The following is a 22,550-nucleotide window of genomic DNA, read 5'->3' on the forward strand; positions in this document are numbered from 1 at the left end:
AGGTAGCCCCACTGCAAGGGTTAATAAACATTTTGCCCAGAGTTCTTCATTAATGGGTATGTAAACCCAAACAATAGACTTCTCATGATTGGTCGTTGGTCCCTTCAGTCTGTTACATATACCACTGAAAGCCCTTTTATCCTTGTTCAGAAAAAGTACCCGTTGAAGCATATCTAAACCCAAACCCAAAAATGTATATCACAGCTTACCAGCTCTTATATGTGGTAGCTGCGTTGTTTTTTAAAATTTCAGTCTTTCCCCTGTATTTTCACCTGGCGATCCTGCAAAGAACACACTTTCTGTTCTTTTGGCACCTATAATTTATCATATCATTCATCTATGGAGGGAGCAATGCTTATCATATGGGCTGGACTTCCAACATGTCTGCCTTTGTTCACCTCCATTACATGGAGGGTGATGTAATTAGTAGTTTACACATTAAATAAAAGGATGTAGCTCACAGGAAGTGACAAGGACACTGCACTTCACTTCTGAGATCAAGATCAACAGATATTTTTTGTACTTGCTGAAAATGCTCTTAGCCTGAAAAAACAAAACGAATGCAGCCCCGGCATCTAAGGACTGGCAGGCTGCAAAATATAACTATTTTATTAATATTGCTTTATATACAGTATAGGGGGGAATTTATCAAAACTGGAGCAAACAGAATCTGGAACAGTTGCCCATGGCAACCAATCAGCATCTCTATTCAGTTGGCTCAGGTAAGATTTGAAAATGAGAGAGAAGCCGATTGGTTGCAGTGCAAATCTGCTCCGGATTTTGTCTGCTCCAGTTTTGATAAATTCCCCCCACAGTATATTTTCATTCTGTCAATCATGCACTCCCTACCTTTTCTGCAGTCTTATCAATTATATTGTTCCCAATTATCTCTAAGGATTACACAGTCCCTCCTCTTCATGTAAAGGGAAAGAGGTGGAGGTGTTCTTTAGTCCTGTCTAAAGAACACCTAAAATTTTTCTCCGCTATATGGAGAAAATCACTTCCGCAAACAGGCCCATCACTTGAGTGATTCATTCAGTTCTGTGTCTTAACTGGCGCAGGTGCCCACTGTTGGCCTTAGGGTGCAAACTCAGGCACCGCTTAAGTAAAAAACACAGAGAATTCCTGGGGTCTTCAGCAGTAATGTCCCCATAGGAAGTGACATACCAAGGCCAATACCCTGTGCTTGGTGATTAAGACCCCCCATTCTGTGGGGTTACTCAAACTGCAGATGAGACCAAGATTTACTTAGTTTTTTCACACAACTCAGTCATTTTGGCATGGATACAATATTATTTAAGCAGTTAGATATTTCAGCAACCTCATTGTTCCCTACTGTGACAAAAATAAGTCATAGCCACATTTCCCAGTTTATGAAGAGTGCAAGAGTCCCCCTAATCTAAGCTGAATAAAGCATTTGATTTTGAATAAAGACAAGATCCTAGGATATAGATATCTAGATCTAGCTATATCTATATATAGATATAGCTAGATATATACATACACACACACACACACACACACACACACACTATATTGCCAAAAGTATTGGGACGCCTGCCTTTACACGCACATAAACCGTAATGGCATCCCAGTCTTAGTCTGTAGGGTTCAATATTGAGTTGGTCCACCCTTTGCAGCTATAACAGCTTCAACTCTTCTGGGAAGGCTGTCCACAAGGTTTAGGAGTGTGTCTATGGGAATGTTTGGTACTGATGTTGGACGAGAAGGCCAGGCTCACAGTCTCCACTCCAAATCATCCCAAAGGTGTTCTATCGGGTTGAGGTCAGGACTCTGTGCAGGCCAGTCAAGTTCCTCCACCCCAAACTCGCTCATCCATGTTTTTATGGACCTTGCTTTGTGTACTGGTGGGCAGTCATGTTGGAACGGGAAGGGGCCATCACCAAACTGCTCCCACAAAGTACCGTTCTTCTGGCAACCGCCAAACCCAGACAGAGAAGTGTGATTCGTCACTCAAGAGAACACGCCTCCACTTCCCTAGAGTCTAGTGGCGGCGTGCTTTACACCACTGCATCCGACGCTTTGCATTGCACTTGGTGATGTGAGGCTTGGATGTAGCTGCTCGGCCATGGAAACCCATTCCATGAAGGTCTCTACGGACTGTTGTTGTGCCAATCTGAAAGCCACACGAAGTTTGGAGGTCTGTAGCTATTGACTCTGCAGACAGTTGGCGACTTCTGCACACAGTGCACTTCAGCATGCGATGACCCCTCTGTAATTTTATATGGCCTACCACTTTGTGGGCGCGTTGCTGTTGTTCCCAGTCACTTCCACTTTGTTATAATACCACTAACAGTTGACCGTGGAATATTTAGTAGCAAGGAAATTTCACAAACACCTGAATCCATTGATTTGGAGGGGTGTCCCAATACTTTTGGCAATATAGTGTATATACACATACACACACAATGCACAAAAAATACAGATAACAGAATGTACGGGCATAGAGGAAAAACACATCTCCATGTAATATAAGGGCTAGTATTTAGTGTTGATTTAGCCTTACCCTTGATTTTATCAACATTCTTTGCTTTAAGCTCTGGGAAGTAATCTAAATAAAATGCCAAGGCTTCATCAGCAGTTATACTCTGAAATTTAAATTTGTCAACATAAGCCTAAAAAAGAAAACAAAATGGCAATTACTGCAATGCTAGGAGCATTATCTTCTCACTACTGCAACATGTAATACTGTGAAAGAAGAGTACCAATTAATAGGACAGCCCTTTAAACATGGCCAACTTTATTAGGTACACAATACTCGCCATCTGATTTTATCTCCCTACCTTTTTATTACATTCGCCAGACGCAACTCATTAACAACAAATTCCAGTACAAATTACACTTACGTTAATCTTAGTGCACAATATAATACCCATTGACGAGGGAGCATGAAGTCGGCTTTCTGGACAATCAGTAAGCAGGGGGCCTTTAATGACATGCGGCTCGCCTTCCTGATTGGCCTGCTCCATGCTCCCCCGTCACAAGTGACGAGGGAGCATGGAGACGGCTTCCCGGCCAATCAGGAAGCCGGGCAGCTTGTATAACTCACTGCCCGGCTTCCTATTACCAGTAGCTCAAGTATCGGGCTAGGCATCGGAGCATTTGGGCGAGTACGAGTCCTTGCCCAAATACTCAGAATCGGAACCGATACTAGTATTGGTGCGTCCCTACTTTAAAATCGTATGGAAAGTACATAATGCCTGCCATTCTGGGAAGCCCCGAGGAGTCAATGTACTCCTGTGACCTAAAAGAGAACTAAAGCCAAAAAAAAGTCTGTGAACTTATCCATTAAATAATTGCATGAAAGTGTATCTAGAAGAAATGGTGCTGGTTTAAAAGGCAAAGGAGGGACACACTAAATATTGATTTGATTCGGGATTTGATTTCTCTGTTTATGAACTTTGCAGGTTGCCAATTGATAAATATATACTATTCATGGCATTATTTTTATAGCATCCTCACTTTACAGCATGTTTTTACATGGCCTAAACAAAACTTTGTATATTGTACAATCTCATTACAATGTACAGTATGTTAGATTTCTGAATGTCTAATGAATGGTTACTTTATTCATCAGTGCTCTTTAGATGCATATACAGACCAGGTAAATATAAAACACTCTTACCTTAAGAAAATTATCAAATTTGCTTTGATCCCCAACAAGGTGAGCAAGATAAGAGACAAAGCAGAAACCTTTCTCATAAGGGGTCTCATTGTAGGTGTCATCTGGATTCACTCCTACACAGCAAACACAGAAAATGCATATTAACCCAGAGCGTTTTTTAAACACGTTATAATCCAAATTTTTTTAGTGTTTTTAAATGTATTTTGTTTACCCTTAAAAGGAGAACTATGGGGTCAGTGTTTTTCCCCATAGTTCTCCTTGGGGTAACGGGAGGACACAAACTAGTGTCCTCCCGTTACCCTAAGCTCAGTATACCGCGAGCTACAGCTCGCGGTATACTGAGACGCCGCACCTGGAGCGGATCCCGACTTAGATGACGGGATCCGCCCAGCTGCGTGAGTGACAGCTGGCTCTGCCTATTTAGAGGCAGAGCCAGCTGTACCTGCCCCCTCCCCTGTCCGTTCCGCCAGTCAGCGCTGGCAGATCGGAGAGGGGAATCCAGCCCCTCCCCCTGTCACGGCAGAGAGCCGTGACAGGATCGAGAGGTGAGGGAACCCGGTATGTGTTCGCTCACCTCCCAATCTACTGAGCCGACCTGTGACAGTCTCATTGTCACAGGTCGGCTTAGAACTATGAGGTGAGTGGAAATCACTCATGTCATAGTTCTCCTTTAATCTTTTTAACTTTTGTTTTTGCTAACTTCAATGCTATTACATAGGGGGGGGGCTAATAAGCCCTCTATGCGATAGCACATTGGAGATGACAGGTTCTCTTTAAGGTGACATTAGGTAGATAGATCTTCAGGTCCTACTCTGCTGATTGACAGCAGGCAAAGGGCAGGTGCAATAGCCAGCCTGCTATTGGCCATTTCAAATTGCAATAGCAGACTGGCTATTGCACACACCCAATGCCTCCAAGCCTCTCTGGCATCTTTATCTTGTGCCTCTGCCTACAGAAAAAAAAAGATATTTTAGGACTCTGTGTCCTCAATCTCTTTTTCTATTTCAAAAGGGAAATATCAGGGGTATGTTTAGATCCCTAATATTTCCCCAGAGCCCACAGCAGTAAAGTAAATCAAAATAGATAAAAAAAAAAAAAATTTAAAAAACTAATTTTTTATTTTTGGTTGGAAAATTTCATTTCGGTGCACCACTACAAATCAAAGGGTATTTGAGATGCACAAGAATCGTTTACAATGCATTTGTATTAACCCATTTGGAGGAATAAAAGCGAACCAAAAACTGATCTCAAGCTTTTAGTGCAGTTACGACTTCTTTGGGTTAGTCCCCCGGGCTTATATTCACCTTTCCCCAATTCTTCCATGTGGTCCTCTCAATGCCGCTCAGTCTCGTGTCAGACTATTCTCTGTCATGCCCACAACCATCCAAGCAGGAGAAGTCAATATTCCCAAACCCCCAGGATTGCCTCGCAACAGTCACTAAGCAAGATGACAGGAGCCAACTTTAAAAAACAGGTTAGCAGTGGCTGCTCACAGTTTCCTTTAAGGCTCCATTGATAATGGATTGCATGTTCTCTGTGTGACTCCTATGATTTCTACTGGACTTTGACTAAAACTATATATAAAAAGGGGCAGAAAATAATGAGTACAGAAAAATACCTGGTGATCCTGCCAGAAATCCATTAAGCTCGTAACTTCCTATGCTGCACTGAAAACCCAACCAGAGTTATCAGCTCTGCCCAGTTACATTCTGATGAATACAATCCCCCCATGTTACGGAGATGATGAATGGGGGAGGGGTTTGTAGTCCAAATAAGGAGCGCAGCCTAGAGTGATAACTCTGCTCTTCTATAGTTACATTACAGCGATTGAGGGCTGTCACCATAGGATAAAAAAAGTGTTACTGCCAGGTTTACCAGGTAAAAAATTAAAAGGCAATTGCAGTTCAAAGAATGGGGAAGTAGGAAACCAGAATCCCACTAAAGTAAAAGTGTAACTAGCATAACTACAGTACTGACAGTAAAAGCTTTCACTCACCTGGTTCTAATATGACTCTGAGCTTGTTTAATGGATGGTCTTCTCCTGATGAGTCCATGTGCTGACGGAGAAGAGCTCTTCCTGTGGCTGCTTCCAGACAACTGTACTCATGTCCTGCAAATAGGATTCGATCATTATCGATGACTATAGATAACAAGAGCTGAAAAAACTTTATTCTAGTATATCAGTAAGATGGACAAAACGGGAACATTGTACACTAGACAGAAAAAGTAGTATGAATAGCATGTCTCAGAAGAGATACAATGACAGCAACACACTGTAAGGGTTTACCAGAGATTTCAGTGGTAATCCTCCGCTGGGCATACATAGTAAAACCCTCATTCAGCCAGAACTCTCCCCAGTTAGCATTGGTCACCAGGTTACCAAACCAGCTGTGGGATATTTCATGGATAATAACATCCGCCAGAGAACGATCGCCAGCCAGCAGACATGGGGTGACAAAAGTGATACAGGGGTTCTCCATACCACCAAATGGAAACGATGGAGGCATGAACAAGACATCATACCTGAAAAGTCAGATACCCGGAAAGTTAGTCGTGGTTTACAGTTTACAATAACAGCTGAAAACTTTATAATGGCATACAGGAGGTTAATAAGAGAGACAGTATAACTAGTATTTGCCAGGAAAGCCTTAAATTGCACTGCAAGAAAAGACGACTGAAGGGGGTTGGTTAACTGTAACCAAACAAAAATATGAAAAAATATCCATCAATCTAGCATGGCACCCAGGTGTTGTAAGGCACATAGGCTCACTACAGAACTACTGTCTCTAAAGCTGGCCATACACTGAACAACTTTCAGCCAAGTCCTGCTGACTTCGACCAAAATTCGAGCTAAGTGTGGCCCTGCCAACACCACTCCATTCCACAAAAGTCACATTTTTTAATCTTCTGTTGAAGGAGCCAGGTGGAAAATTGACAGCCAAAAGGTCCCCACACACCGTACGATAATTGCGGGAAATCCCGCGATCGTACGATTATCGTAAGATGTGTGGAAGCCGTGCGACCTCTACTACTGTAAGGTCGCACGACTTTAAACTTACGAACATGTTTCAAAACCCGCCGAGCATCGTACGATGTTCGGCGGGTCTGTAGCATGTTCGCAAGATAAAAGCCGGACGGGCCGGTGTGAGCAAGCGCACACTGCCCGTTCGGCATTGCGGTCATCGGAAGCCCGCCCCTCAGGGGGCGTGGCTTGCGATCATTGCAAGTACGATCTGCCTACGCAAGATAGGCAGATCGTACGTTTTTTTTTAAGTACCTTACAACCATTCCAAGACAAAAGTCTTGGGATGGTTGTAAGGTGTGTGCCCAGCCAAACAGTCATTGCAGCCAATCAGCTTTAATCACTGTCTGGGTATTCTGACAGCCATAGGTGCCAGCTATCAGAACACAATAGCTTGGCAGGGAAAATTCCCCCATCCACACTATTTAGTGCGCATGGGGAAATCCAGGGTTTTTCCTCAATCAGCCCAGTGTATGGCCAGCTTAAGAAGTATAAGGGTTACCATTAGTACAACTTAAGATACTGTTCAGTAACAAAAACAGTCAATGTTTTATTTTGTCTGTCGCAAACAAGTATTAGCTGGAATTATCCACAGCTCCTACATTTATGAATTAGCTGTGAAAACATAAAATCAAATAGGTATGTAAAGCAGATGAATTCCTTGTTCTGATTCCTTGTGTACAGTTACAGTGCAGACTGTAGACAAGCTAACTGTAAACAGGGCAATGTTTACAAATGTCCCGATTTGGACAACAGTTCTCAAAGCACAAAGATATGTTGAATAAGCAAAATTGCTTGATATTCCCTGATACAACAATAATAAAAAAAGAAGAGTTAAATTGTTTTAAATGTACAGTTATCCTTTAAAAACCTAGACCGAAGCCTTATACACATGAAAGTGTTACACTTCCAAAGTAGAGCAAAAATGACCAGAAACTCACCTGCCCCATACATACGGCCCAAATAGTTTTTCCCCTACAGTAAGAAACTCCTCTATTACACCATCATATTCTTTCTTGGCAGCATCAATCAAGCATGGTTCTGCCCAAACCCTGCTCCTAAAAACACAACAGAGAGATTTTCAGTGAAGAGCCTAACACAAAATACAGGGCTCTGGTTAAATATCATGAATCGCATACCTTGGCCCCACTTTTGCAGAAACAATATCCCCAACTACTAGAGCAACAAGATAAGAAGGAATAGGTTGCGTCATTTTGAAGATGAATGTGTCACCATTACGATCCCAGGTGTCGGCACTCATAATTGCTGTGAAACCTTCAGGAACCTGCAAACAATGAATACATATCCACTGTGAATGCTGGAATGGAAGGATCTAGGCAACCAGTACAAGTTCATTAAAAATGATAACTAGGCAGAAGCTACAATATTAATTGTACTCTAAGGCCTTATACATATGGCCATCGGAAGATCTTGTGGCCAAAAAGGCATATCCAGTCCAATGACTCAACATTCACTAGCAATTTACGTAACACTTTGGTGCCTTTACAGAAATGTTATCATGGCCATGCCTAAAAGCTGGAGGCCTGTTCATTCACATTTTTTTCCCCTGCCATGAAAACATTTCAGAGCTGGATGCAAGGAACCCTTTAATATACAGACAGTGGATGCACTTCCTGTATGCCAGGCCTGGACAAATTTCAGGAGCCAGGCAGCCAATGTTACTTAAAATTTACACCTGGCACCCAACTTTTGATGTTTTCTCTAGTTATTGTCAATTGAGCTGACTGTTAAAACAAACATTGCTGCTGGCTCCTGAATTGGACAGATTGGCTCCTGAATTCCATAATAATTTGTCCACCCTTGCGGTATGCAAACCCCAGAGATGCAGAGAGTAAAGAAAATATTAAAAGAGCAAGGATCACATACTGAGTAAAGTGTACATTTCTGTAAGCCAAGACAAGGTTCTATGAATTTCAGCTTTTACTTTGTGTCTAGTTCAAACAATGTTGTCACCTACTGTATGTGCAAATCCCAGTGATGCAGTAGACTTCAATGATTCCATTATTTGCAATTTCCTGCATCAATCAACCTATCTAATCTATCTAACCTATCCTCACAGTTATATCTACAGATACCATACCACCTGCAAGATTCCATTTTACACAGGTTTTTTTCTACACACAGTTTTTGCATGTTTTTTAGGCTTGAGCCACTTTGTTTTCGCCAATAGAAAGCTAGTTACTGGTTGTTAGGCGCTTTTACTGGTCTATTGGGGCCAAAAACAAGCAATCATGCCTCATGAAGCTCCCGCACTTTTTCTGAGTGTTGAGCAACAGCGCATCGCTCAGATGTGAACAGGCCGAAAAATAACATGGAAATCTGAGTGTTGAACATGGAGGTGCTTCCACAAACGCGAGTGTGAAAGATAGACAAATCACATTACAAGGAGACTGGTAATAGTCTAGAATGTACTAACCTTTATATTTGCTGAATAAGTGCTTTTAACAGCAGGTGTATCAAAGCATGGAAAAAAGCAGCGGTTTAAAACAGCTTGACCCTGTGTATACATGTAAGGCTTCTTCTTCCCTGCTGTCTGCTCCGGTTCCAACCAGCATACCTGTAGATAGATTAATTGAATGATGTGAAACTACTGGGGAGAAAAAAACAGTTATGGGTTCAGCATCATATGACATTTTAACAGTGGTTCATGTGATTAGCAGTGGCAGTTTGCAAGACTACTAATATCAGTGATTACATTGATTTTTCCCACTGCCAATTAAGCCATTAAAACTGTAAGGGCTGGTGCAGGCCTGGGCGATTAGGGCGTCCCGGGACTGCAAGATCATGCGCAATTGTACACAGCGATTTCAGCGTGGCCCCATTGATTTTAATGAGGTTACATCCGCACGGCAATTGCAGAAAGAAGGTAGGTGTACCTTTTTTTTTTTGCGACACACGGCGTACGGCTGTTTAGAAAATAATGGCACCAACAGCGCAGTGGTGGGCGACTCTGTGACCGCATGGCAATCCGTGCAGCATTGTGCACGATTGCTGCGAGGTCATGGATCGCGCAGGTGTGAACCTGGCCTAAGCTATATAAACACATTACAGGTGCCAGGTAGCCAAACCTTCTGATAAAAGTTACGGCCTAACTTTTGAGTTCTCTCTAGCTGTTGTGAATAGAGCGGACTCCTAAAAAAAAAAAATCTGCCTGGCTTCTGAATTTTATAATAATTTGTCCATACCTGATCTAGACCGTTTCAATAGTTCTAAATTACCCAGTGCTAGGTAGTGCCTAAACCTTAGAGTGGAACTCCAGGAAGAAAGGTTTTGTCATTTTTTTTTTTTTACACAAGAAGAGAGAGGAGGTTACCTCTGATGAAGTTTATGCCCCTTCCGGATCGCTGCTCTGTAGTATAAAATGTATAAATTTCACCCATGGCGGCAGAAACCTCATTAGAGATAACTTTTTTTTGTTTTATACATCAGAAATGCCTCTCTGCCCGAAGTTCTGTTTCAACATCTATCACACCATGGGATATTTAGTTTAATATTTAATGGTACACAAGTTCCAAAACCTCTTGGCTACCAATATATATATTCTTAAAGATAAACTCCAACCTTACCTTTTTTCACCATATTTGGAGCAACTCCTGTGTTAAAACTGATTACACAATTCCCTTCTAACTTGCATCTCCACAATATAACGAGACCAAAGTGGAGATGTTTGGCCATAATGCACAGCGCCACATTGGGCAAAAACAAAACGCAGCATATCAACACAAACACCTCATACCAACGATCAAGCACGGTGGTGGAGGGGATGTGATATGTGCTTGTTTTGCAGCGGGAGGACCTGGGCACCTTGCAGTAATTGAGTCAACCATGAACTCCTCTGTATACTAAAGTATTCTAGAGTAAAATGTGAGGCCCATCTGTCCAACGTCTAAAGCTTGGCCGGAAATGGGTTATGCAACAGGACAATGATCCAAAGCACACCAGCAAATCTACAACAGAATGGCTGAAAAAGAAAAGAATCAAGGTGTTGTAATGGCCCAGTCAAAGTCCAGACCTCAACCCGACTGAAATGCTGTGGCAGGACCTTAAGATTGCTGCGCATAAACAAATGCCTGCAAACCTCAATGAACTGAAGCAATGTAAAGAAGGGTGTGCCAAGAATCTTCCACAACGATTTGAGGCACTGATCAATAATCATTTTCCGTATGACTTTATTATTATTTATTCAATAATTATTCAGGGGTTTGGACATTTTTTTAAAACTACTTGTTCATAAAAATCCACTCTTCCCAATACAAAAAAAATAGTTTTAATCAAAACCATATTGGACTGTGCTAAGACGCATTTGACCACGCTGACCAATGAGGGCTTGCAATTTGCGAAATTCAAAATGCATAGCGCAGGGCTGCGCTGGACAGCACTACAGGTACAGATAGTACGCCCGTACTGGCGGGGGGAAAGGACTGTTCGCCATAAAGCTAAGTATAGCAGGGGGGATTGGGAGAGACAGGGCCAGATTTGATCGGTTAGCTCCATTTTCCCAAGTTACCTGGGAAAGTGAACTTACCCTTTAATGCACATTGTGCGTGTAGGAGAGTTCTGCTGCCTGGCTACCACAATATGGCACAGAGTGGAATGACGGCAGCACTCAACACGCACACACACAGTGTCCTACGCGTGCGTTTATTTGCATGCAGATCGGGGGGAGCAAGGGGGTTGGTTTTCATTTTTTAATTTAAGTAGTTATTTTTTTCACTTACATTTTATTCCCATCACAGAGGTTTATAAGCCCGTTTGTGATAGTTTAGAGGTGACAGGTTCTCTTTATGGAACCTGCCCTCCAACACAGAGCAGATCTTTGAAGTTTCTGACAACTGAGACAGGTGGCGTTGTGATTACAGTGAGTCGGTCTCAGTGCTCACACAAAGAGCGGAGAACGGGCGTTCTCCGCTTTGCTCCCCGCTCTTCATCCTGAACTCATTTGCCGTGGTCCCGGGTCGTCCCAGGAGGAGCGGGGAGCCCCGAAAACCACGGCTTGCCCTGGACAAGATCACTGCTCGTTTGATACAAGTGATCTGATCAGATCACTGGTATAAAACATGCAGCGGCTCCTCACTGTACATTTAGCGCTGCTTGACCGAACCAGGGCTAAACGTACAAAAAACTACCTGCCCGGTGCCCGAAACTGCATGTCCCAGGCTTTCCACACCCCTGGATTATTGCTGCTAAAAGGTGGTTCTACAAGCTACTGAATCATAAGGTGTACTTAGGTTTTCACACATGGCTTCTCTATTTTTGCTTAATGTTTGTAAAATAAATAATGACACCGTATAATATGTCATTTGTTGTTCATCTGTTGTAGTATTTACAGAATTTTAAGACCTGCTCAAGACCAGATGATTTTATATTGTCCCGATACATAAAACCATGACATTCAAAGAGCTTGTACTTTCTTTTTCACATGACTATGTTGACTAACTGCCAATTTCTCCTTTTGAAAGTGCTAAGTGCTGGTCTATCATGCTGATCCAATAACTTCAGTGCTTTGTGAGTCACTGACTAGTATAGGCATGCAGAATGGGAGCTATGCCTTTACTTGCTGCAACATTGTTCTTGGTCAGTGACTCAAATTATATTAAGGCCAGGTTCATACCATATACCAGACCAGATCTGAAACACGGTGTATTGCGGTTTGCCGTGTTTTTACATCCATTTTACAGCATTCTGAAGCTGTTTTTTCCCCCCTCCAGTTTAAAATGGGCTTTCAGCTGCGTTCCAGTGTGTTGCATGCGTTTCCATGCGTTACAGTGCATTCCAGACCATTAAAAAAATGAGACATGCAGTATTTTTTTCTGGTCTGGAACGAACTGTGGTGGTGTGAACAGAGGCCAGAAATAGCATAGGGATACATTGGGATGCATTTAGGGCCCGGAAAACAATCTGGTCTGGAGATGATCTGGATGTGGTGGGAATGGGCCCTGAAGCCAGAAGACTAGTACTTCCATGAGAAGATCAGCAATGGTAGCATACACATTCCTCTCTGAGCACATCTTATCTCCTCACAGTGTTTAACCCAAAATAATTCAGTGGAAGAAAGTGCATGCCTATGTTCCTTCCCTGCTCCCTACTCCATACACTGGGTTGAACATACACATTTATGTGACCACTGGCCAGTTGATGCCTTGAAATCCAACCACCTTTGTATGCCTATAAACAGCCTTAATTACATCTAATTTTGTTAACAAACTGGGCCTGACATATGGCGCCATTGTCATAGATGTATACTAGAAGCACCAATGCAGAATATGAGCAACAGTGCCTGGTGACATTGTAAGAAATTACAAGTAGCGGGTGCATGTAGCAATGCCATATCTGCCCTGTTTAGTACTAGAATGGCACAACTTCAAAGTGAACCAAAAAGGAAATAAAATGTGATGGCCGTTACCAAGCAGTGAATTATAACGTCTTGAAGAGATAGGGGTAAAGTACAAAGTCCTGCAGTCATGGTGAGCAATACATATCCATGCAAAACGCCTGTCACAGCAAAACTGAGTCTCAAAGGGCTTTCCAGATTGAGAAATTGTTGCCGAGTTAGGAAAAGGCTACAAAGTTATTGAGGATGAAAGCTTTACAGCCAGAGGACTCTGTACAAGTGAGACACATGATGTGACACAAGGTCTTCAAATTGCTGACATTAATGGACTTATGCAATAAAATACCACAAAGCACAAGACCTACTAATCATAATCCAACTCTTAAGCGGCCACACACCTATAGATATCTGCAGATTTTCTATGCTCAGATGGAGGAAGCTGTTGCACTTTTTCCATCTATGCTAAACTGTGTGGACGGAGGAATCTCCCACTGGGCCAAGCTTCAGTTTCTTGCTAGTCGGCCCCACTGGCTGTCAAAATACCTGAGCAATGCCTGTGTCCAATACACCATACTTAAAAGGTAGAACACTTATTCATCACCGATAAAAAGAAACATTTTGAGGTTGCTGGGGGCCTCTATCTCAGGCAGTAGTGATAAGCAATGTTGCTTTTGATGGGTGATGAATCAATGCCCTACCTTAATCCTTCAGTATGGTGTGTGGGTGAATGATGATATTTTATATAGTCTTTGATATCTGCTTTGATGACCCTATCAGTCATTTCGCCATAGCACCACTGAATAAGGTCTACTGCTGTATGGAGTGCTCTGGATTTTCTAAATCTTGAATTACACTGCAAAAAAAAAGCCACATCATATTTTCCTGAATCTCCCCCCAGCCAACAGAACCCAAAGCTCTCTTATCCTGCAGTTTTATGTAATCTAAAAGACCTCTTTCAACTTTTGATGGAATTCCTCTCCTGTTTTGCTGAATTTGCTAGACATTCAATTGTCAGCAGATGGGGCAGGAGAAACGGCGAAAGAAACTAGAACTATTGCTACCGGGGACCTAGATCAGATATTGGCAGAAGGATAGAAAAGAATGCTCCTCAATCTCCTCCTGTAAAAACAATTAGAACAGGTTTTCATTCTATGGCCCCTTTCACACTATCCGATCAGGATCCATGCACAGATCCCCTCCTGATCGGTGTGGAATAGATTGGATGTCACCGCTGTGACATCTATGTCCATCCAGTTTTTTCATCCATCTTGTGATGGAAAAGAATAGCTGAAATGACCGGACCCCATGTCAGGCTATGGGGAATCAGATGTAAGCAGACGTGTGTCCGTTTACTCCAGATGACCCCCGATCCGGCATGATCAGGTCCGGAGAAACAGAACACTGTTCTGTTTGTTTTTCCTGACCTGGCCGGGAACCAGGGGCAAGTGGATGTAAATGGACACGCGTCTGTTTAGATCCAGCTGGCCATAGACATACACTGGGTATCCAATCAGGACCGCCTGAAAAACTGACAGGCCTAAGGGTCCTAACATATGTGCTTTGATGTGTGAAACATTTATGCAAATGGAAGGAAACTATCACAACTGGAGCAGTCGCTCATGACAATCAAATCGGCTTCTAGCTTGGGTTTGTTCAGTTAACATTTGAAAATGAAAGATAGAAGCAGACTGGATGCCATAGGTAGATTCTATCTGCTCCAGTTTTGATACATCTCCCTCAATGTATATTTGACCATAACAAGTTAGGTTTACCACCCCTTAGACCACCAGGGCCTGCATCTCTGTCCCTGGATGTCCATCACATGTTGTACAAAACAGTCCTCCAGCTGAAACTGGGAGCAATCAAAAGAATGCTTCTTCCTCTGTCATAGTTTAGTTATTGTCCTTCAGTATAACAAGGTGACAAATAGGGAACTTTCTGTGTTGCAGCCACATCATAAAGAGGGTAAATTTGTGGAATCATCAACATATATATGGAAGTAAAATAACCGAGTCAGCAAAGCTATAGATAAGAAGGCAAAGTGCACACAAATAAATGACAGCTACAGGGGGAAAAAAGGCGAATACAAAAAATGAAAACTCAGAAGGAAAATGAACAGACATTCCCTGGAATTCAGCGGACACTCTTTAGAATTGAGTTGTACCTGCGACAGATTCATGTACCTAGCAATACAAATGGTAAATGCACTCATCAATTAATAGGTAGTTTTAACGTAAGGTGCACATGGAAGGGCTTTACACAGTCCAAAAGCAAACTTTTCCAGCACACTCAGCCGCCAGCGTGCAAACAAACAAAAAAACAAATGACACTGTCTAACTATTAGGGTTAAAAACAGAGGTTTTAGTTGCACAACTTTGTATTTGTTGTATTTGGTGTGGGGACATGCTGGGGGGCTTCAGCTACTGTTGTGATGTGCGGGGCTTGTACCTTTAAGGAAGAATGGTCTATCTCCTGGTGAACCTGCCCCCAATTCATTCTTTGCTATTTATGCTCCAAGATGGAGGCTCTCATAGATTAGAATTAGGACCACACTATACAGAGGAGCCTTGACAAGGCAGTGTGGCTTCCACATATTTCAAAAAGGTTGTGCAACTAAAACCTCCTTGTTTTTTTGCAGGCTAGATGATAAGTGTGCTGGGAAACTTTTTGCAGACAGCTACATGAATTTATTGCATGAAGGGGCACACTGAGAACAGAGTGTTCATACCATGGATGTTCCATCCTCAGTCCATATGCAGCCCTCCAACTTGCACAGCGTCCTTAGGTTGCTCAAATGCTGTCGGCTTACAGTGTCATCAGTTGGCAGGACGTTGTTGGCTGTGCAGCCCAACAGCATCCTAGCAACCAATGACCCATTTCCAGCCTCAGTCAGCTGCCGGTGTTCCATCGATAGTCCAAACTTATCGAGTTGTGGGACTGCATGACTTTCGGTTTCCTTAGAACTACGAGCTTTGAGCAAGAAATTTGTTGTGCACGAGCGCCATCCACGGCATTGCCCTATACACATACACCACAGCAATAAAGTAATAAAATGTAGTCGGATCACAGTAATCAAGCACGTTATTTATCTCCTGTGCCCCACTCAATATGGCCGCCGCTTGAGTGGGGCAACTCAGATTAATAACGTGCTTGATTACTGTGATCCGAGTTCATTTTATTACTTTATTGCTGTGGTGCATGTGTATAGAGCAATGCCGCGGATGGCGCTCATGCAGAAGAAGTTTTGTGCGCAAACCTCGTAGTTCTAAGGAAACCGGAAGTCATGCGGTCCCAGAACTCGATAAGTTCGAACTTTCGATCGATCACCGGCCAGGAAATTCAACAGCTGAATGTAAACAAAGAGGCGGGGATGCTGGCTGACTTTATTGACTAAATAGGGCCACTGTCATGTCATATTTGGTAAGGACATTAGCCAGCATCCCACCCCTTTGTTTACATTCAGCTGTCAGCCGTGGAATCTCACAGATGTCAGCTGAATAGGGCTGAGGATTTGTCATTGGTTGCTAGGCTGCCAGCATCCTAGCAACCAATACGCTCTAAGCTGCCATGTAGTAAAGAGCAATGCAAACATGTCCTGCTCTTTCCTCCACAGTGTGGCCCCAATCTCTACACTGTGGTCTGTCTCTGTACGCCAATTTAGAGTTGTTTTAGTCACCTCCAGTTTTCTAATCTATAAAACAGGAGGGAATTATTTTTGAATCTGTTGCAATCGAAGTGACACATTGTGAAAGTGGCACAAAAAGGAACTACATGGATTTGTCGCACGCGACGGAACAATTATCGAAACCGCCCCATGGCTTTAGTGAATTAGGCGCAGGACTTTTTAAAAAGGGACCATGCACAGAAAATGATCGCACACACTTTAGTGAATTCGTTTCCAAAGCGGTTTTTGTTTCAGTTTTGCTGACTTTCATTTGTAGCTGAACACAAGTATATGAGATATGACAGTACACATCATTAGCATTGTGCGGTTACCTGGCAATGAGCCCACTTGACGTTAGATGATAGAGAAGTAACTCACCCCTGGATTGTCTCCGACCTCGTACTCTATGGTGATGTGTAGCTGGGTACCAGCTGGGACAGGCTCGGGCAGGCTGATGACAGTGACAGTGCCATAGCTAGTGAAGGGCTGATTGTCCCATGGCAGCTTCTTCCGTTCCCCGGCACTCGGCTCTTCCCATACCCCTAGTATATTCAGACTGGAGTAAGTGTCCAGCCTCAGCTCCTTGCTCTCTCTCAGCACCCGGAGCTCCAGCTTCTCCGAGCCGCTCAGCTTCCTGGCCTGGGTGTCCACATCGAGCTCCAGGTGGAAGTGCTCCACCTTGAAGTCTCTGTAACTGGAGGCCGTGGCCGCATCTTCCACCAGGCTCCCTCTGCTCATGCTGCCGGTTTTCAGGAAATGACTGGCCGACTCTGGCAGTGGAGAACCGCTCTGTGTGCTGGAGAGAGAGCGAGCCCGCCCGCTTCCTCCCGGGTCCTAATGTTCAGCCTGGGAGGACTGTGCTGTGGCTTGGGTTGCGCAATACTGAGCTCCCAAATCTTCCTCATTTGAAGGGACTGGCCTACTCTAGCCTTAACCAAATCCCTGTTTCTTTTTTGTTTCCTCATTAGTTGTCTCTCTTTATGCTCTGTTTTATAGACCTTAAAAATTTGCTATTCAGCCACTAAAAACTGTTACAGTCTTGTTCTAGTTCTGTGGCATAGGCTGAAAAGGCATTTGACAGAGTAGCCTGGCAATTTTTCCTCAGCCTAGGCCTTCCAGTGCTCCACTCAGTTATGTCCTTGTATTCTTCCTCGAAGCAGAGGTCAGAGTCAATGGCACCTTGTTTGCTAGTTTCCCCATACAGACATCCCGCTATCTAATAGAGGGGGAGTCCCTGAACATCAGCGAGACTTGAGATTCCTGCCCATATCAAATGGCACATTACAAGGCTGCCCCCTCTTCCCAGTTTTTTTTGCACTTTTCATGACAAAGACCTCTACGACTTTCTCTAGGGTTGCCACCTGTCCAGGATTCACCCGGACAGTCCAGGTTTTGAATGCTGTGTCTGGGTTTCATGGCAGCAGAAACCTGGACACAAGGTGTCAGGCAGACAGGGACAACCATAATAAAGATAGGGGCTACTGGCCCCCCACTGAAAATAGTCTCAACTTTGATATTTACATATGATTGGGTGGCGTTTTTTACATATTAATAAGCTACGATTCATTCTCCCAAAAAAATGTCCGCACGTCGCTAGAGTGTTCGGGTTTTGCTTGAAGAAAAGGTGGCAACCCTAGATCTCTCTCACCTCATAAAATTTAATTATAATAAATCAGAGGCCATGAATGTCTCCCTGAGTCATGATGTGACACTATCCCCCCAGCAATCTGTCCCTTTTTGCTGGATCTCTAATGGATTACCTACTTAGGCACTAAACTGACACATGACCCTAATGATCTCTATCTCTATAACTACCCCTTCTGGAATCCACCAAAAGACAACTTTTAAAATGGGACAAATTGTTCTATACCTGGTTTGGTAAGCTTGTCAAAATGTTGATCCTTCCTTGATCTCCCTTCCGCTTTCAGATTTTGCCAATTACCTTACCTTCGCTCTTCTTTCACCAACTGATGCCTACCATAATGAAATGTATCTGATATCACAAACCACCCAGGATACAACATAACTGCCTTACCCTTGCCAATGAGTCAGGTGGACTGGGCGCTCTGGATTTTTGATGCTACTGGTCAGCGGTTGTCCTGGTTAGAATTTTGGACTGGTCTTGTAATATGACAAACTGTAGGACTCCATGGAGCACAACTATTTCACCTAAATCTTTCACTCTTTTCCCTGCATTTTGTTTTACAAAGAATTTTATTGAGTAAAAAACTAAATATAAGAATAACACAGGAACATAATCAGACAAAGTAATGTGCATAAATACAACAGTAGTACCCAACATATTCGGTTCAAGAAAAGGGCAGGAGTACGCAATCCCACCATTAGAAGATGGAGACCCCACCATGGTAACAGAAAGGCAGTAAGTAAAGAGCAGGGTCATTACCATTACGGTACAAACAATATACACAAAGAAACCACGAGGGGGCATTGTGGCCCCTAAACAAACATTGGTAGCCACTAAAATTGAGTAAGGGAGGGGAGGGAAAGGGTAGAGAAAGTGCAGCATAGAAAAGAAGAGAGGAACAAAAAAGAGACTGCGGGGACTGGCGGGGTACGACAACTAACGAAAGGTGCCCAGCTAAACGGAAAACAACGTATGGAAGAAATGCAGCTTCACTAGGCTATCACAAGGCGGGTCATCTGGGTTCTTGCGAGTTAGCGTTACATGAACACAGTATGTTTCCAGTCGGTCCGGTGGGACATCTGGGGCCAGTTCCTGAAACAGTGAGATAGCAGTGGAGAACAGGTCGGTGACATGTTCCAGTAGGCCCCGAATCCAAAGGTTCGAGCGGTGGGATCGATTCTCCAGGTCCTCCAGTTTGGAGAGCAGGGCCTTGTTTTCATCGTGGAGAGCGTCCAGTTCTTTATTGAGGTCAGTGACATCCCTAGTTAAATCCTCATACTTATCTTCAAGGGCTGCAATGCCGCAATACGGTTATCGATGTCATATATTTATTTCAGCAGCTGCTCAGTTATCTGTTTGGAGGTCAAAATACCCGAACAGTCTGATCGGATGCAGGCGTTGTTCAGGTATTTTGAGAGCCAGCGGGGCCAACTAGCAAGATACTGATTGTGCCTCCCCAATAGGGGCATAGAATATGAGATGCATAGCCTCAGTTAATATTAGCATTGTTATATAGGTTAGAATTTATATAGTGTGATTTGCCTAACTATTTTCTCATAGCTAAATCCATGTGTTATCCTATGCCATCTAGTGGCCTTTTGTTGTAACAAACATGCTTTCTGTAATTATTCCTCATGTGACGATGTATTTCCCCCTAGTGTAGCCCCTTCCTGCTTCCTGTGTGCAGTACTTCCTGTGTCATGGCACAGCTACTAGCCACATGTAACAAGGACACACATGTAATCTGCACAGTATGTAGGAAAGGCATCATTTTCTGACCGCACAATACTATAACCATTCATCTGCTGTTCCTATCATCTGCTGTAATCCTGATGTAAAGAATAAACACCTCTTTTGAATGAATCGGTATTGACGAGTTCAGCTATCTGACGAGGATTGTCCGCAGTGAGTATATCTGCTTATACAGGCCAGGCATAGAGGTCTCAGCAAGGGATATATTTCGCTATCACAACGATCGGAGTCAGAATACTGATGCTTGCCCCAGTGGGAGATTGCTCCAGCCACACAGTGTAGCGTAGATGGAGGAATCTGTTGCACTTTTTCCATCTGACCATAGAAAATCTGCAGACAATCTTTAGGTGTTTGGCCCGCTTTAGGATCAATGCTGACTGACCAATTCAACAGAAAATGCTTTCGTTCCTGGGGACCGGAGCAATTTTGCCATTTTTGCTATGTGTTTGTTTAACTATAATTTCCATCTTCCTCATGCATTGCACCTACACATATTATGTACAGTTTTTCAAAGGACAAGGTGGGCTTTAATTTCATGTACATATGCATATGTAAATTCTTGTTTTATAAAAAATACAAAAAACTAATTTTTCACAGTTTTGGCATATGTCTGGGATTTCAGTTTATTTTGGGAGTTATATGTCACAAAATACAAGGCGTGAAATACAATTTTAGTGTGGAACTATTTTAGAATGTGGTCTGTTTGTCTCCTATCTTTAACCTCTTGCCGTCCGCCCGTAGTAGAAAAACGGACGGACGGCACTGCTGCATCTGCGGGTTGCCGTCTCCAGACGGCAATTTTTTTCTGCTCGCGCGCGCCCCCTAGCGGGCACGCACGGGCAGAAAAGACCCGAAGTCTCGGCACTATATTTTCTTATCATTTTTTATTAACATTAGTTTTTCTTAAACTTTTTTACTTTTTTAAACTTTTTTACTTTTTGTTACATTTTTAAAACTTTTTTTTTTAACTAGGGAGCACTAAGCATTTTTATTTTATTTACAGGGGCATTGATACTGACAGGGTTATTCACAAAAGGGTGAAGAGTTTGGAGGAGGCAGGAGAAGTGAACAATCTAGGACAACATAGCTGATTTGGAAAAATTCTCCAATTCAGCTCACTTTCCAGTTCAGTTATGTTGTCCTAGATTGTTCACTTCTCCTGCCTTCTCCAAGCTCTTCACCCTTTTGTGAATAACCCTGTTAGTATCTCAGAGTAGAATACAGTATTCTCCTCAGTGATACTATCATGTCTATTCACAAAAGAGTGAAGAGTTTGGAGAATTCAGGAGAAGTAAACAATCTAGGACAACATAGCTGATTTGGGAAAATTCTCTAATTCAGTTCACTTTCCAGTTCAGCTATGTTGTCCTAGATCAGGGGTAGCCAAACTCCGGCCCTCCAGCTGTGGTGAAACTACAAATCCCATGATGCATCTCTCTCCGGGAGTCATGTCTGTGGCTGTGAGAATCTTGCAATGCCTCATGGGATTTGTAGTTCCACCACAGCTGGAGGGCCGCAGTTTGGCCATCCCTGTCCTAGATTGTTCACATCTCCTGACTTCTCCCAACTCTTCACCCTTTAGTGAATAGCCCTGTTTGTATCAGTTTGTAACACACAGCCGACTCGCAGCTGCACAACACAGTGAGCTGCTGCCAGCTCTACGGCTGACACAGCTATGCGATCAAAGCGATCAGCTATTGCTGTGATCACAGGATTGTGACCTCCTAATCTGCTGTTGAGGGTCTGCCTCTGACCCCGGGGGGATCCATCAACAGCAGTAACTTATTGTACCGCATGACAGGATTATCCCGCCACCGGTCATTAACAAACTTTTCGATCGTGACGGGATAATCCCATCATCGGTCGGGAAGTGGTTTATCTGAAGGCAAATTGGAGTCCTTTCTGATACTAGATGGGCATACCTTATAAAGTGGTGGCTGAGTGTATATGCACATTTTCTGCATGTTTTAGTCATGGGAAAACATGCACAGTTTTTGTGTTGCAGTTGATGCATTTATTTCACAGGATTTCTGCATAAACAATATTTTTGTATAATACTGGTAACATATTTTATATGTTTAGCATCACAGCATCCTGAAAATATAACAGTGCCTCAATTCCGGGGTCACAGCACATGGTTCTCCATCCTCAAATCAAAACTGGCCCTGCAAATACCACTTCCACATATCCTCAGCTCATCACAACAGCGTCATTGGAAATGTCCCTGTGCTATCATCTTTGGGACAGAATACAGTATACCTCCATATCTCTATGCCCCCTTTCCCACATTCAGCCGTGCAATGACCCTGCAAATATCCAAACTCAGCATAACAGTGTCACTGGAAATCTCATTGGTACCTCCATTCCTGGCTCAAAGCATATGGTACCTATGAATCCTACTCTGCCCCCATCCCCTACCCAACATTGTAGACCCACTGGGGAAACAACTTGCTCCTAATCCCGAATCAT

At 43.2% G+C, this 22,550-nt stretch overlaps 1 protein-coding gene across 1 annotated transcript in view; it reads right to left on the reverse strand.

Annotated features, from left to right (window-relative positions):
• The window catches only part of RNPEP (arginyl aminopeptidase), a 25,240-nt gene extending 7,780 nt beyond the window's left edge, over positions 1-17,460 (reverse strand). The window contains exons 1-8 of the mRNA XM_018567004.1: positions 17,063-17,460; positions 9,106-9,246; positions 7,808-7,953; positions 7,610-7,726; positions 5,934-6,169; positions 5,643-5,756; positions 3,647-3,759; positions 2,528-2,636 (exon numbers count right to left, since the gene is read on the reverse strand). Coding sequence (XP_018422506.1) covers positions 2,528-2,636; positions 3,647-3,759; positions 5,643-5,756; positions 5,934-6,169; positions 7,610-7,726; positions 7,808-7,953; positions 9,106-9,246; positions 17,063-17,422 — 1,336 coding nt within the window. The 5' untranslated portion in view covers positions 17,423-17,460. The remainder of the gene's footprint in view (positions 1-2,527; positions 2,637-3,646; positions 3,760-5,642; positions 5,757-5,933; positions 6,170-7,609; positions 7,727-7,807; positions 7,954-9,105; positions 9,247-17,062) is intronic.
• Positions 17,461-22,550: the final 5,090 nt, after the last annotated feature.

This window comes from Nanorana parkeri, unplaced genomic scaffold, assembly GCF_000935625.1.
Source record: "Nanorana parkeri isolate BGI_ZX_2015 unplaced genomic scaffold, ASM93562v1 scaffold996, whole genome shotgun sequence".
NCBI classification, from domain to species: Eukaryota; Metazoa; Chordata; class Amphibia; order Anura; family Dicroglossidae; genus Nanorana; species Nanorana parkeri.